This window comes from Lissotriton helveticus, chromosome 3_1, assembly GCF_964261635.1.
Source record: "Lissotriton helveticus chromosome 3_1, aLisHel1.1, whole genome shotgun sequence".
Taxonomy (NCBI): Eukaryota; Metazoa; Chordata; class Amphibia; order Caudata; family Salamandridae; genus Lissotriton; species Lissotriton helveticus.
In genome coordinates this window covers 1,526,928,146-1,526,943,388 of record NC_136061.1, presented here as the reverse complement: position 1 = coordinate 1,526,943,388, position 15,243 = coordinate 1,526,928,146, and the positions used below count along the sequence as shown (strand labels likewise).

Genomic DNA, 15,243 nt, shown 5'->3' with positions numbered 1-15,243 from the left:
CCTGGGTCGCGCCGGCAGAGGCGGACCTCTTCCTCGACCGGGACCTCCGCTGACGGCCATGTCGGGCCGGCTTACCCTGTCGATCCTGCGTCGAACCTCCAGGGGCACCAGGATTCAGACCCGGCTGCTCATGTGGCCTGATCGGCACCGACTCGTCGGTCCACTGGAAGACCTCCTCCGGGGAATCGAAGAAGTGGGTTCGGGACTGATAGATAACCCGCAAGCGGGCCGGGTACAACAAGGAATATTGAATCTTCAATCCTCGCAATTTGGCCTTAGCGTCTAGGAAGGAGCGACGCTGCTGCTGCACCAACTTGGTATAGTCAGGAAAGATCATGATCTTCCGATTTTCGTACATGATGGTGTCTCTGGCTCTCGCCTCTCGGAGAATCACATCCCGATCATAATAGTTCAACAATCTGGCGATGACTGCCCGGGGTCGCTCCCCCTCCGGCGGCCGCTGAGTTAAGGCGCGATGTGCACGTTCAATCACAAAGCAAGTGGAAAGGGCCCCTGTGGGGAGCCAGCTCTCCAGCCATTGGGTCAGAAACAGCTCCATATTGTCCTTCTCGCATCGCTCCGGAAATCCAACGAAGCGTAGGTTGTTCCTACGTGCGCGACCTTCAGCATCTTCCACCCTGGGCGCGAGGTTCTTTTGGGCATGTTCCATCGCTGCCATTTTCCGTTTCAGGGTCCCCACATCGTCTTCCACTACCGATATCCTCGACTCAGTTTCTGTAATCCGCTCCACAGCATTCCGCAGATCTTGTCGCAGCAGAGTCACGTCTGCACCCACTGCACCAATCTTCGCGTCCAGCATATCTCTGGACTGGGTGATCGCCGCCATAAGTGCCGCATTATCCGGCCCAGTTCCTCCGCCACCGCCGGGTGCTCCAGTGCCCCCACTGGGCCCTGTAAACTTGTCAATGGGCCCTTGTTTGGCCGGGCCACCACCTCCCCTGGTCATAGTTGCGTGGAACTGTGAAGCACAGGATCAAGAGGGTCCACAGAGGGGGCGGGGGGGGGCCCTTCCACACCAATACGTGGATCTGTCCGTGGTCCCGCAGCCCCCGGAGACAAAGCTGCTCCCCACCAGGTCTGGGCAGCGCCGACGGGTCAGCGTAAATAAATCGCCAGGCAGCTTCCCCGACTCCCCCCCGGCTGGGCAACCGTGGGTCACTCAGTGGTCCGCCTCCGATTCCACAGGGTCCTTAAGTCCTCGGGCGTCCCGCCTGCACCACCCCTGCCCTCTGCAAGGACGACCCAGGGGGGAACAAAGGAGCCCGTCGCCAACCCCAATCAAGCTCTGTGCCACTGGTCGTGAAATGGCCAGGGGGGGGTCCGCACCAGAGAGCAGCGCAGCGGTGTACCTCTCTGCCGACCGCAATCACCACCGTCACGGAGGCACAGATATATCTCCTTTGGTCAGCATCAATCTCGCGTGCACCCGGCCCCGGTCTCGGCTTACCGACCAGGATGCAGGCCTCTGCACCTCCCAGGACCTCCAAGCCTGTTCCACAAGTGCAGCAAGGTCGGCAGGCAACCAGCCACAGTTCCACGGAGCCACCACCACCCAGGGTCAGTCCGCCAGTCGAGCGATCCACTGGCCCAGGCAAGCCCCGGCAGCCACTCCACCGCCGGTATCCCCGGAGGCCTCCGAAAATCGAGGTCCCGGTCTCCCGGCCCCGAAGTAGGCCGCGACTCCCTCCAGCCTTCTCCAGATGTCAGAGCAGGCCCCCCTCGCCACCGGAGGGTCCCCTCAGCAGCGCAGTGTTCCGCCAGGAAGGGGAGTTCCGCCAGCCCCGGGGAAGCGGATGATGACGGGTCGGCGCGAAGATCCCCCAGCCGGGGTGCGCCAAACTCGAGACCCCGGCTTCCTTTGCAGGGACTAGGCCGCAGACTGATGTCGCCGAGCACGGCTCCGCCAGCGATCCGGGAGCTCCAAAGGATACAGCGGGTGACTCCACCTGCCTTCCGCTCTTCTTGCCGGTGGTGTGGGTGATGGAATCGGGTCAGGAAGCAAGGATAAGTACTCGGATAAAGAACGGGCCGGTGGGAGCTTTAGCAAGCTGCGTCCACCATCTTCGCCCGCGTAGCCACGCCCCCATTGCCAGTGATTTTAACCAATGGTTAGACCCTTTCTCAGATAGATTATCCTCCAGTAAATTTCAACCTGACAAATCACATAAGAGCTTTCAATCTGCCATTGCCTCACGTCCTTTTTATGATTCCTGGAAACTGTGTAACCCTGATGTACTGGAATATACTTTGTTCTCTAATGTTCATCACACCCGCTCGAGGATTGATTAGATGATGGTTAGTAAATCGTTACTCCCTTCCATTAAAAAATCTGCAATAGGTTCCATATTTATCTCTGACCATGCTCCTGTTTATACTACACTTGACCTTTCCCTTATCTCCTCTAAATTTAGTCGTTGGAAATGTAATTCCTTTCTTTTATCTGACTCAGTTTTTATGAAGGAAAGTCTGGATTTTTTCAACGAATTCTTTTCCTTTAATAATCCCTCTGACACTTCCATTCCTAATAATTGGGATACCTTTAAAGCTGCTTTCAGAACATTTACTATGTCCTATGTTGCTAAGAAAAAGAAACTTAATAGGAAAAAATATGAGGACCAACTTCAGAAAATCAAAAACCTTGAACATTTGTATTTTTCCTCTAAATCCTCCTCTACCCTTCAAGATTTAATCTTAGCCAAAACGGAGCTTAATAAGATTATTACTAATGAAGCTTGTAACACTCTCCTTAAAATCAAGTCCAAATTCCATGGTGGCCAAAATAAAGCGGAAAAAATGTTGGCAAACTATTTGAAAATTAAATCAGAACACAAAAATGTAGGCCCAATTTTTAACGATTCTCTTAATAAATTAGTTTCGGCGGATGAAGACATTGCTGAAGTATTTCATGCCTATTACCAGTCCTTATACACTGATGACACGCATCCCTCTAATGTAAACTTAACGTTCTTTTTTGACGGCCTTCCCTCTCCCCCATCCCTTCCGGATGAATTTGCTCTCTTGGAAGGGGAAATTACTCTCCAAGAAGTAACTCGAGCCATTAACTCACTCAAGAGATCAAAGGCACCTGTGGAGTTTTACTCCTCCTTCCATGCCTTTTTTGCTCCAAAACTCCTACAACTCTTTAATTCCTTTATTTTGGATGCGAAGGCTTCCGGGTTTTTTTGGGATGCACTAATTATCATAATTCCCAAACCTGACAAAGATCATTCACATTGTAAAAATTATCGCCCTATATCTCTAATTAATTACGATAGCAAAAATTTTGCTAAAATCCCTGCCTCACGCCTTGATTCTCTTATTCCCCGTCTAATTAAAACGGACCAGGTGGGCTTTGTGAAAGGTAGACTTGCTGCGGACAATGCTTGTATGTTTTCCAATGTCATTGCTCACAGTAAACATCTTAAAGTCCCTCTAGCAGCGCTTTCCCTGGATGCTGAAAAAGCCTTTGATCGTATTAACTGGCAGTTCCTATTTCGTACCCTACAAGGGTTTGGCTTTGGTCCCTCTTTTATCTCAATGGTCAAACTACTTTATTCATCTCCCCGTGCCAGTATTTTTGGTAACAATCAGTTTTCCAAGTTTTTCTCCTTATCTAGAGGCACTCAACAAGGTTGTCCCTTTTCTCCCCTATTATTTATTTTGTGTCTTGAGCCCTTTTTAGAAAGAATTCGTTCTAATCCTAAGATTACTGGTTTTAAACTATCCTCTACTGAAACTAAATTGTCTGCATATGCAGATGATGTGTTGGTATATATGTCCAACCCTGAATCCTCCCTTCCACCTTTTATGGATGAGGTCCAGTTATATTCCTCTATATCGGGATATAAATTGAATCTATCCAAAACGGAAGTCCTCCCACTTAATTCGCTCTGCTATCGGTTCATGTTTAATAATACTGACTTTGCATGGTGTCCCTCTAAAATTAAATACCTTGGTATTTGGTTCGCATCCTCCTTGAGTGACACCCTTAAACTTACTTTTGATTCTCTCATAAAGAAAATCCAATCCCTTCTCCAAATTTGGTCCCCATTATTCCTTTCCTGGTGGGGTAGATTGGACACGATTAAAATGATGATTACCCCCATGTTCTATATATTGTCTCTATGCTCCCTTTTAAAATTCCCATTTCATACTTTTCCCGTATAAACACTATTTGTTCTAAATTCTTATGGAATGATAAACACCCTCGAATAGCACTGCATAAGCTGATTCGTCCTAAAACTGAAGGTGGCGTTCGTTTTCCCAATTTTAAAACGTATCACTCCGCCTTCTTGATTAAACAATCCCTTTCCTTGGCCTATGACTTTAATGATACTCCTGTATATACCTGGGTTCTCCTTGAAAGCTCTCTTCTGACAGATTTTTCCTTTCAGCATATTGTTTTTATATCAAACTGTTCTTTTTTAACCAAATTCCCTATTTTAAAATACTCCCAAACAGTGTTACACAATGTATTCTCATCTAACCTATCCCCTCTACAATGTTTTTTATTATCTGTTGTGTGGTATAACAAATTCCTTCGATATAAAGGCAAATCATTTTATTTTGAGCACTGGAAAGAAAATAATATTTTATTTGTTCATCAGTTCTTTGATGATGATTCTATCATTACGTTTCCGAAATTGCAAAATTTATTCAACTTGCCTCCATCATATGTTAATGAATATACCATTATTATGTCTGCCATTCAGTCACACTTAGCTTCCCTCTCACTACCTGCTGTTTTCCCTCTTTTGTTCCTACCACTCCCCTATATCCTTTATTCTCTAATCAACCACCCAAGGCTGCCCTTGTTTATACATTTTAAATTTCCACTGTTAAAGATCGCCCTAAATCAATTGTTGAGACTGTGTGGGAAAGTGACCTTGATATTTCCTTCTCTGTCTTGTTGTGGGATCGTATATGGTCCAAACTGTTCAAAGTATCTCTTGCTGCTCGTATTACTCAATCTTTGTTTTTCATCTATCATAGAGTTATTATTACCCCTGTTAGTATTCATAAGTTTTCCCAAACTTCTTCTTCACTATGTTGGTCATGTTCTAAAGAAACTGGGATACTTAAACACCTACTAGACGAATGCCCCCCTGTTTTATCATTTTGGAAGGAAGTTTGGAAGATTTGTATGCAAATATTTGGTTGTTCTGCCCCGTTATCTTTACAGACTGCTTTTTTAGGTTCTTTGTCGACTGAAGTTGATATTATCTCTTCTTCTGTAAGATTGTTGGACCTGTTTATTTCTCTTGCATTTAAAGTCATTTTATTGTGTTGGAAAGATAACTCTAAGATCTCTGTTCACACTTGGTGGAATTTTGTCTGTGATGAACATAGGATTGCTATCGCTTCATCCTCTTCTGTTCCCCTAAAAATTAAATCCGATCTCCTTTGGCTCCCTCTTACCTCCTATCTCTCTTCCAACTCTCTTTCTTGAGTGATTGCTATCACTCCCACTTACTTTTACCTTTCCCTTTCTTCCTTCTCCCTTTCCATTTTCTTTCTTTTCTCTCTTTGCTTTCTTTCTTCTCTTCTCTTTTCTATTCCACATGTATCTCCCTTTGCCCATTCTCTATATCCTTCTCATTATTATATTTTTTTATTGCTCATTGCATATATTTTGTAATCCTTCTTACTTTGTTTTATTTTTCCAATATTTATAACATATGTATTGTTATTTAATTCAAAATGCTAATAAAAACGTCCTTAAACAAAAAAAAAAGTGTTCCACACTAGACAATATATTATCTGTAGAGGAATAGCATTTTAATATCATCTATGCAAGTTTAGTCTCATCTATGTAGGCACTATTCGTTCTCAGGAAAGCTTTGTATTTTACATGGCTTTGCGATTCATTTGTGTCACTATGCGTTAAAATTGCAAACAAGTTCCATGGTACTGCCAGGGAATATGCTTCATAATGATGCATGAATTGTTTACTTTTGAAGCATAATTTAATGAACGCCGACACAGAATTTGGTCCTCCATTGCTGCATAATTGTATTTGTTCTGCCTGTAGGCAAATTGGGAGAATTATTGTAGCTGGTAGACCTGGAGCAGTTGGTCACATATGAAGTTGCTTCTGACACGTGACTGGCTTTTCCGTCCCATCTGGCCGAACTCTGCCATAGATCTATGGACTTCGCAAGTGTCTGACTGTTTCCAGGCCCTAGGACCAACGTGATTGGCCCTTCAGTGCCACATGTAAGAAAGGCTCTATATTTCCCTGGAGGTTAGCTCATCTATGAATAAGAGCATGTTGTAATCATGATGCATTTTGCAGGGAGACCCCCTTTCTTTCCCCCTTCACCACGTCATCCTACAAGGGCACTTACCGCTTGGGTCTGAGGAAAATTCTCTGAGGTCTAGGTCCTTCAGGGGAAAGCTGACGAAGGCGGATAGCTTGCTGGTCCGGATCCGCGCCTCTGAAAATCGCTTCAGGTCTGTGAGAAGTAAGAGTCAAGGAAACAGGAGTGGAAGACAATGGCCCTGTGTGTTTGTAGAGACACTTCAGGCTCCGGCAGCATCGACAGAAGTCCAGAGACTATGGGTACTGCAGAGGACAGAGGCCCTGTGGGTGTGGAGAGACACTGCCAACTCAGAGAGAACCCTAGAGGCACAGAGAGGCAGTGTGGAGACAGACACCACTCCTAGGGTTGTCAAGAGATACTGTAGGCTCAGCACCAATAGAGGTACAAAGAATAGACCCCCGACCAGAATATTACGGCATGGATCAGCAAATTTTTCAGCACAAATATGGAAATTCTGCAGCATGTTTTGGCAATTTAGTTAGCTTTTTGCATGTATTTTTTGGGGGGGGACTTGATAAAAAAATGCCCCCTAGGCCCGCCGCATTCCCCGTGGGCCTTAATCATTAACAATAAATGCCTCTATAACTGGGGCAGATGGCTCTGAACTTACTGGGGATGCCCTCATCACATCTGCATGGAGTCCATACCCCAAAATTGACGCCGGAACAGGTGACAGATCTAGATCACTGATTCGGGTTGAAGAGGTTATCTGTCATTGCTAGGCAGAAACTCCTTAATTTCCCTGTGCTGTTTTACAAAACATTCTGTACGAATCTTGCTCCCCTCCTAACCTGACTGACTTCATTACGGACCCAGATTCGATCCCGTTCTCCATGTTTGAGGCCCTCATTGGTGTTTTTTCAGAAACACGATAAGGATAAATGCCAATGTGCTTTTTATCGCCCGCTATCTCTTCTTAATGTAGATATCAATTTGTTCACTGGTAATTTGGCTGCCCGCTTAGGCCCCCTCCTACCAAGCCTCATTGTCCCTGATCAGGCGGGTTTTGTGCCACATTGCCAAGGCAGCGATAACATGAAATGCATCCTGCAATTAATTGAATAAAACCAACGATCTAATTGGGAATGCACGGTCTTGGCTATCAATGCAGAGTAAGCATTTGATCGGGTCAATTGGCCCTACCTAGAAGCTACACTTACACAATTTGAACTTGTCAAGAGATTTTGCTCATGGGTTCTCAGTAATCATGGCCATCCGGTTGCGACAGTTTGAGTGAACAGGCAGACAACAGCCCGTTCCCTATTTGTAGAGGGGTGCTCCCTCGCCCCTTCATTTTGTGCTCTATATATCGAGCATTTTGCTCAGCGTGTTTGGGTAAGTCCCAGATGTAAACAGATCCTTTTTGTCGGGGAGGGGCATACCATTTGCCTTTAGGCTGATGATGTCCTGATGGCCCTAGACGAGCCATCCATCTCACTCCCGGCCTTTCTGACTGAACTAGAGGCCTTTGGACAGGCGGCTGGATTTCAGGTTAATGTTTACAAATCCCAGGCCCTCAACCTCTCCCTCGAGTCAGCCAAGGAGCCGGCTCTATCCCACAGTTATCCTATACAATGGGTGACTTCATCCATCCCCTACATGGGCATTCAACTAGCCCCTACAGCTCTAGTGACTGCATCCCTCAACTACAGAACCTTACACAAACAGATTTAAACAGACTTAACCAGGTGGAAGCTGGCTTGGCCACGTTGCCGCCCTAAAAATGTCAGTCCTGCTTAAGATCTTATTCCTATATTAGGCCTTGCCAGTTGAAACCCCCCCATCCCCACCCCCAGTAGCATACAAGCCGTGCAACGTGATCTGAACCACTTTGTATGGGCCACTGGCAGTCCCAGCATGCGAAAAGAGCAGAGTTATAGACCCCTGAGTGAGGGACGCCTAGGCATCTCGAATATTTTACATTACTACCGAGCAGCATAGCTTTGGTTCCTATTTGAATAGGCCTGGTAGGGGTCTGAAAGCACTGGCTTTCTTGGATAGAGCAGTGGTGGGGCAAAACCTCTGGAGAATCCCCTTTTAACGCAAGAACACTCAACTGAGGAGCCTCTATTATCCCCGTTAACAAAACCTCATCAGACATCTGGGATTGGGTGAGTGAGCAAAGAGGCAAGCGGCGGTTCCTCATCTATGGCGGAGAAGTCGGCCCACTGCTTTTCAGCAGTGTAAAAAATGAAAAATAAAATGATAATAATTAGCTGTTATTATTATTTTCTTTTTCCTTGCGGAAGCCAGTTTTGTGGCAGGACAAGGTGGGGCTTGGCTGTCGTCACAGCCAGCAGAGGGAGTAGTGGTATGTGCACTTAAGTGCGCCTGACGGTTTGGACGGCCGTCTTGGGCCGGCAAAACAGTCATGCGCACTTTGCATGTTCTCCACCGGGCTGTAATGCACAACGTGGGTGGAGATCATGCACGGGCTTGCAGTCCCCGTCTGAGTGTCAGACCACGGCAATCAGACCAATCATGACGCTGCTGTCATGGTGACAGCAGTGTCATGATTGGCTTAGGGGAGCCTTCCGGGAAGAGAAGGTAGGACAGATGACAGATGAAGGCGGCGGCCATGGAAAGGTAAGTGAATTTTAATTTTTTAACTCCCCCTCCCAGCCCGCGACCACCATTATGTATCAGCCACCACTGAAAAAGGCCTCCCTTTGTTTCCCTCCCGGTTCACACCGATAGTAGGAAATGTGGATTTTCCCCCAGGGCCGAATCCAACAGCATTGGACCCCTCTATTTTGATGAACTCTGCTCCGATTATGCCATAACTGAAACAAAGAGGTTGCACTACCTCCAGACCCGGCATTGTCTGATGCATCTCACAATTCCTCCCAGAGCGCAGCGCACTCTTACCACCTTTCAAAAGTGGTTGGTGACTAAGACATCAGACAGACGCCCCATCACCGAACTTTATGTCCTTCTGAGGCAGCCCACTCCGCAGGTTGACCCTACAGGCCAACGGCGTTTGAAACACGGTAAGCAATATGGCCAGTATTGAAACAGCTACTAAAATAGTCACATACTGGTATCTCACGCCAGTACGCTTATATATGGTAATCCTATGCGCAAACCCGACTATTGGCATGGCTGCGGATATCCTGGAACTTTATTGCACTTACTACGGGAATATCTGAAACTCACTAATTACTGGACACAACTGCTTGATGACATAGACACTGACCTCAGCACTCAACTCCCCGATTTCCTGCCTACACAATCTTGGGACTGCCCAACGCGATCACTTTCATGTTCAAATCACGCAGGGGAAGGCAGATCGGAAAAGCTTTGGGAGCAGTCCTGCAAAATATTCAAACACACTGGGGTACAGGTTAGATTCCCACTTTTTAGGGACGGAGAGGCTGACCGTGACTCTTTCAGCACAGAGCACTTCAAATCCTGAGCTTTGACATCCCTTTATCACCTTACTCTCTTTGGAAGTCCGAGAACTTACTTGCCTCAAATAGCTTTGCCTTCTCCGCCTGACAGATATTGCACTGACTTCCCCCAAGAGAATACTGATTAGGATGACCTGGCATGACATGCGGGGCCGCACCACTCACAGCATCCTTTAGCTGTGGTTCCAAGTGTGGGTTGGGGGTGATCTTGGAACTGTTATGTTTATTCATACATATGCTCTGTAGGATGAGTGATATAAGCTCATAATAATGCTATATTTTCCTTATCTTGAAACCTCATGGGCGGCGGGCCCTAAACGTTAAAAAAAATAAATGCCCCCTAGGCCCATTGTGTTCCCGTTGGGCAGCAGCCTCAAAACTTGATACAAATTAATGTCCCCTTGGGCCTGCCACCCACGGGGCACCGGGGAGTGTTAACTTTGATCAAGTTTTGGGCCCACTGGGCATGCAGTGGGCCCAGGGGTATGCATTTTTTAAAAATGATTACCGCCCGCCGCCCACAGAGCACACGGAGGGCCCATGAAGCATATATTTTTTGAAAAATTTTGGTGAAAATGATAAAAATAAATTCCCCTGGGCTCGCTGCAGGCCCCAAACATTTTGAAAAAATACATGCCCCCTGGGCCCACTACATGCCCTGTGGATGGCGGGCCCTAAACATAAAAAACATGCCCTCTGGGCCTGCCACGTGTGGGCCCAAAACTTGATAAAAGATAAAGCCCCGTAGGCAGCTGGCCTAGGAGGGCACTAATTTGTAAAAAGGATTAGGGCCATCACTGATAGGGCACGTGGCGGACCCAGGGGGCATTTACAGGGAGGGGGAGGGGTTGTCACGGCCCTCACAGGAAGGAATGCAAGAAACCCTCCTTCTAATGGCCCACTGGACTAATATAAGGAAGGTCGCATTTTCTAATTTCACATGCAATTTTGTAAAAAGTGCAGGATTTTTCCAAAACTGCAGATTTTGCGATTTCTTTGCAAATTTTGAAATTGTGAAATCCTGGAGGGTCTGAAAGAAGCACTGGAGATGACGAGAGTGTCCCTAGAGGTGCAGAGAGGCATTGTGGAACAGACCGCTCCCGAGGCGTGTGACGAGACCCCACAGACTCAAAGAGGGTCTCCTGGAGAAGCACTTCTTGATAGAGACCATCTCTATGGACATGGAGAGACATTACAGGATCAGAGAGCAGCCCTGGAGGTACAGACGCTGTACAGAGCAGAGAGCATCCTTAGGGGCGTGGACAGTCATTGGAGACGTAGAACAACAATAGATGTACCGAGTGGTACTGTGCGGGTTGAGACAGGGAACAGAGAATATCCCTACTGGTACACAGATACACAGCAGAGTAGCCCGAGAGGAAGACAGACAGACTGCTGAGGAGCGAGCAGCCATAGAGGCTGCAAGAGGGAATGCAGGGGGAGAAAGCGCCCCTTAAAGTACACACACGCACTGCTTAGGCAGAGTGTGAGAATAAAGGATTGGCGAGACACTGCAAGCTCAGGGCACTCAAAAAGGTAGACTGGTATTGTGGGGCAAAGATGGTTCAAGTGCCATAGAGAGATGCCACAGACTTGAAAGCACCTCTGGACGTACTGCGAGGCACTGCATGGGGCAGCAAGAATCCATGCAGGTAGAGAAGCAATGTAGGGGCAGAGAGAAGCAATAGAGTGGCAAAAGAAAGCCGCTGGAGGTACTAAGAGAAACTACAGGGACAAAGAAAAGCAGTAAAGGTGTGGAGAGACACTGCAGGCTCAGAATAGCCAAAGCGATAAAGAGTGGTACTGCTAATGATGAGGATGGAGATTCCAGGCACAGTGGATGCTGAGAGGAGCAGAGGCAGTGCTGGGATAGAGACCAGTCCTAGGGCTGTGAAGCAAAACTGCAGGCTGAAAGCATCCCTACAGATACAGAGAGGCACTGTGGGGGATAGAGAGTACCTCTGTAGTTGCTGATAGCCTACAGGCTCAATGAGCATCCCCAAGGATACTGAGAGGCACAGCACGGATGCCATACAGTGGCAGAGAGTACCCATAGGGGTACAGAGAGTCACTGCAGTGAAAGAAGACAGTGGAGTGAGGAGCATACTACACACTGGGAGAAATAACATAGAAGGACTGAGCCCAAAGGGCGGAGGAGACATTGCGGTTACAGACAGCGCCCCTGTGGCGACTGAGAGTAAGAGGCGAGAGCAAAAACAAGGAGCCAAACAGACAGTCCCTTGTGAGAAAGGACCGAATTAATTCACCATAAAAGCAGGGTACAAGTCGGGGTACACACGGGTAGACGGCGACCATCCACTATTTTCACAGGCTGGACTGCCAAGAGGTTGGGCCCCACACAATTATGCTGGACATGTCCCGGTGTAATTGTCAGACACTGAGCCGTGTTCAGCAGCGCCTTCACGTTGTCTGCTTTACACTCCCAGCAGCAACGTGCAAGCAGCGAGAGGGCTTTTTTATTTTCACCTCCAGCTGGGCCAAAGAAAAAAGGCCGAATTTAAGGGGCAATCAGGCTTCCTTTTGATTGAGTTTGCATTGGGGTTGCGCCACATTTTTGGCACGACCCTGATGCAAAATCTCATTTGTTAAATCTCGTAATACACATAACTGTACTCATGATCTACCTGATAAACATATGTGTGAGGTCTTCATTTCTGATGTTACTTCTTGTGATGTCACTTCCAATGAGATCACTTCCTGTGATGCCACATGTGGTCACGGCCTTGACATTATGGGCTGTGATGGCACGTCCCATGATGTCACTTGCATGCTGCCTAACTTAGTTAGTCCCCCCCACTACTTTTTTAGGACTTGTTCCCTGCATATAAGAGACCAGAGCAACTAAATCTCAGTAGATGGAACAGGACTGGTTGAGTTTCCAAACTGAGATGACTAGCGGAATTCCCATTTCAATAAGATGTTGACCGAGTTTCATTCTGAAATATTTACAGGCTGAATTCCCACTCGGAGAGGATGTGACTAGCTCAGTTCTCATACTGAGGTATATGACTTGGTGAATCCCCAGTCGAGCGATCTGACTGGCTGAATTCCCAAAGTGAGGGGGTATATGACTGTCAGTGAGCGCTGTGACTGACTGGATTCCCCAGGCGAGGAAAGAAAACAACTGAATTCCCCTCAGGAGGCATTCAATTAGCTGCATTCTCATCTCATCTATGAGCAGCTAAATGTAAACATCAGTGGCCTCAAAACAAGTACTGACAGCATAAGGTGAAACACGCTGTTCATACACTGTGGGAAACAAGTGCTAATCCGGAACCCAGAATGAGAAGTGTTGTGACCGCAAGACAGCTCCTTGAAATGGAAATTGAATATTGTCACTTGGCTCTAATAACACTGCTTGGAGCGGTAATATGAAACAGAAGACAAAAGTATCAATTCAGCCAAAGTGAAGACGATTCATGGAGAAACACTGCCTCCTTGTGGAATTGGGAGAAACTTCTCCTATTATCTGACAGACTAACAACACAGACCATCAACTAAACCACAACAGGCACACTTTTGGTGCAGTGCGAAGGTACTTAAAAAAAAAAAGCATTCAGAATGAAACATCTTCTCCTGACACATGAAGGAAACGAGGAGTGTCTGTTTACATCCTATGGCCGCTTAATGAGCACAATTGTCTTGTCCCCTAAAAATATTATTAATCATTTGCTTTCTTCTATAAATTGACATGTACATACCCCTCCAGATGGGACTCTGATTCTGCTGATTCTGCTCTGTGGCAGTCTCAGCATCTGAATGAGGGAATATGATGGTGAGCTCGAAGAATTCATGGAAATTAGAAGTCCATATGATGGAACAAATTTGAAATGAAAGGGAATGAAAACAGTTTCTAAAGTGCTTGTTCACCCAGAGGTAAGTTAGCACTACGTACCTTAACCCCTTCCCTGTTCATGACGAAACCATGCCGTCATGAGCCACGGGCGCCGTGTGCTCATGACGGCGTGGTTCCGTCATGCTGCGGCCGCTCCACCCACCCGGCACTGATTTCCCACCTGTGCGGGCGAATTAGTAAGTGGGCGGAGTCGTGACAAAACCACGCCGTCATGAGCACAGTGGCTTATGATGGCGTGGTTCTGTCACAAGCATGGCGGCGCCGCGCTCCCCTCCTCCCCCCCAGCGCCGTAACGGAATTACCGCCGCAGCCAAGGGATTAAAAAGACAAAAGCTTGGTAAGACCAATATCATTATTGTAGGAAAAGCCAGGTTTTAATAAGCTGCCTGAAATGCATATGATAGTCCACATCATTGATGTTCTTTGGAAGAGAATCCCAGAGCTTGCTGATAGCAGAGTAAGACATAACCCTTCCCATCTGCAGCGGTGCATTCTCACTACAACTAGGTCCATACTCTGTGCTGACCTGAGATATCTCCTGGGGGCATAGATCCTGAATTTGATCAATGCTGGATCATTCCCATGTAAAGTCTCGAGCACCTGAAGGGGATGATTTACTAAGGTTTTACGCTGTGTTTGCGTCACAAAAGTGATGCAAATTGTTGCAAAATCTTTTTGTCAGATTTTCTGTCAAGTACTAAACTTGTTTAGCACTGGAAATAATGTGAAAATAACCTGAAGCAGCAAAGCTTTGCATTACTTCGCACCAAGGGTGCGTAATATCGGTTTACTAAATATAGACAGGGTTTAGCATCAAAAAATAGAACACCCTTCAACCAGGCGCTATGAAGGAGAAATGCTTTTTTATCCTTTCTTTTCAGACTTTCCATGTGCGCTGCACTGTAGAGCACATATACAAAGTGGGAACATTTTCAAAATTAGTCTGAGCACAGAGTTTTGTAATGAAAGGGTATCCTTCCAGTGCAAAACTTATGCTTAACTCAAGTAGACACCCTTGCACTGTGGCGCAAAGGTGACTCCGTGGCGCACAGCAGCTAATTTCAGTGCCGGTGCTAGGAAAGAGGAGAAGAGAGCTATATTTCAGTCAATTTGGTGCTCTCCCCGTCTCACACAGCGCAGAGCAGCATTTGTGGCTGCGGCACTGTATTACTGTACTAGCAGCCCATCCCGACGTTGTCCGGGTATGAAACAGAATGTGTGCAATGTGTGTAATAGGCAAGGGAAATTTATTTAAAAATTTCGCAGTAGAGAACATTTTTAGCATGAAGTGTCACAATAGTTAGGCATGTGTGTGCAGATACTGTGTGTACCTCGGAGTAAGAAGTATTAGCAGATGTCTCTAGTGTGTATGTACTCCACTTCCGTAGGTAAGCGTGTGTGAAAGTGCATTCAGTTGTAAATTTTGTGTCCCCGCAGGCACGGTGAATCGCATCATCCCCCGCTTGAGGCCCGGCTCCAGTTTTGTTTGATGTTGTGCTTGTGGTGTAAAGTCATTGATGCAGAGAGTTGAGTGCGTGACAGCGCGCGCTGGAGACGCTGCGCGTGTGGGAAAGTGCAGTCAGTTCAAAGGTTAGTGTCCCAGCAGGCACGC

General features: G+C 46.9%; 1 protein-coding gene across 2 annotated transcripts in view; it reads right to left on the bottom strand.

The window, feature by feature from the left end:
• The window catches only part of USP2 (ubiquitin specific peptidase 2), a 257,507-nt gene that overhangs the window by 31,174 nt on the left and 211,090 nt on the right, over positions 1–15,243 (bottom strand). For both annotated transcript variants that reach the window (XM_078682174.1, XM_078682175.1), the window contains one exon: positions 6,369–6,476. In XM_078682174.1, coding sequence (XP_078538300.1) covers positions 6,369–6,476 — 108 coding nt within the window. The remainder of the gene's footprint in view (positions 1–6,368; positions 6,477–15,243) is intronic.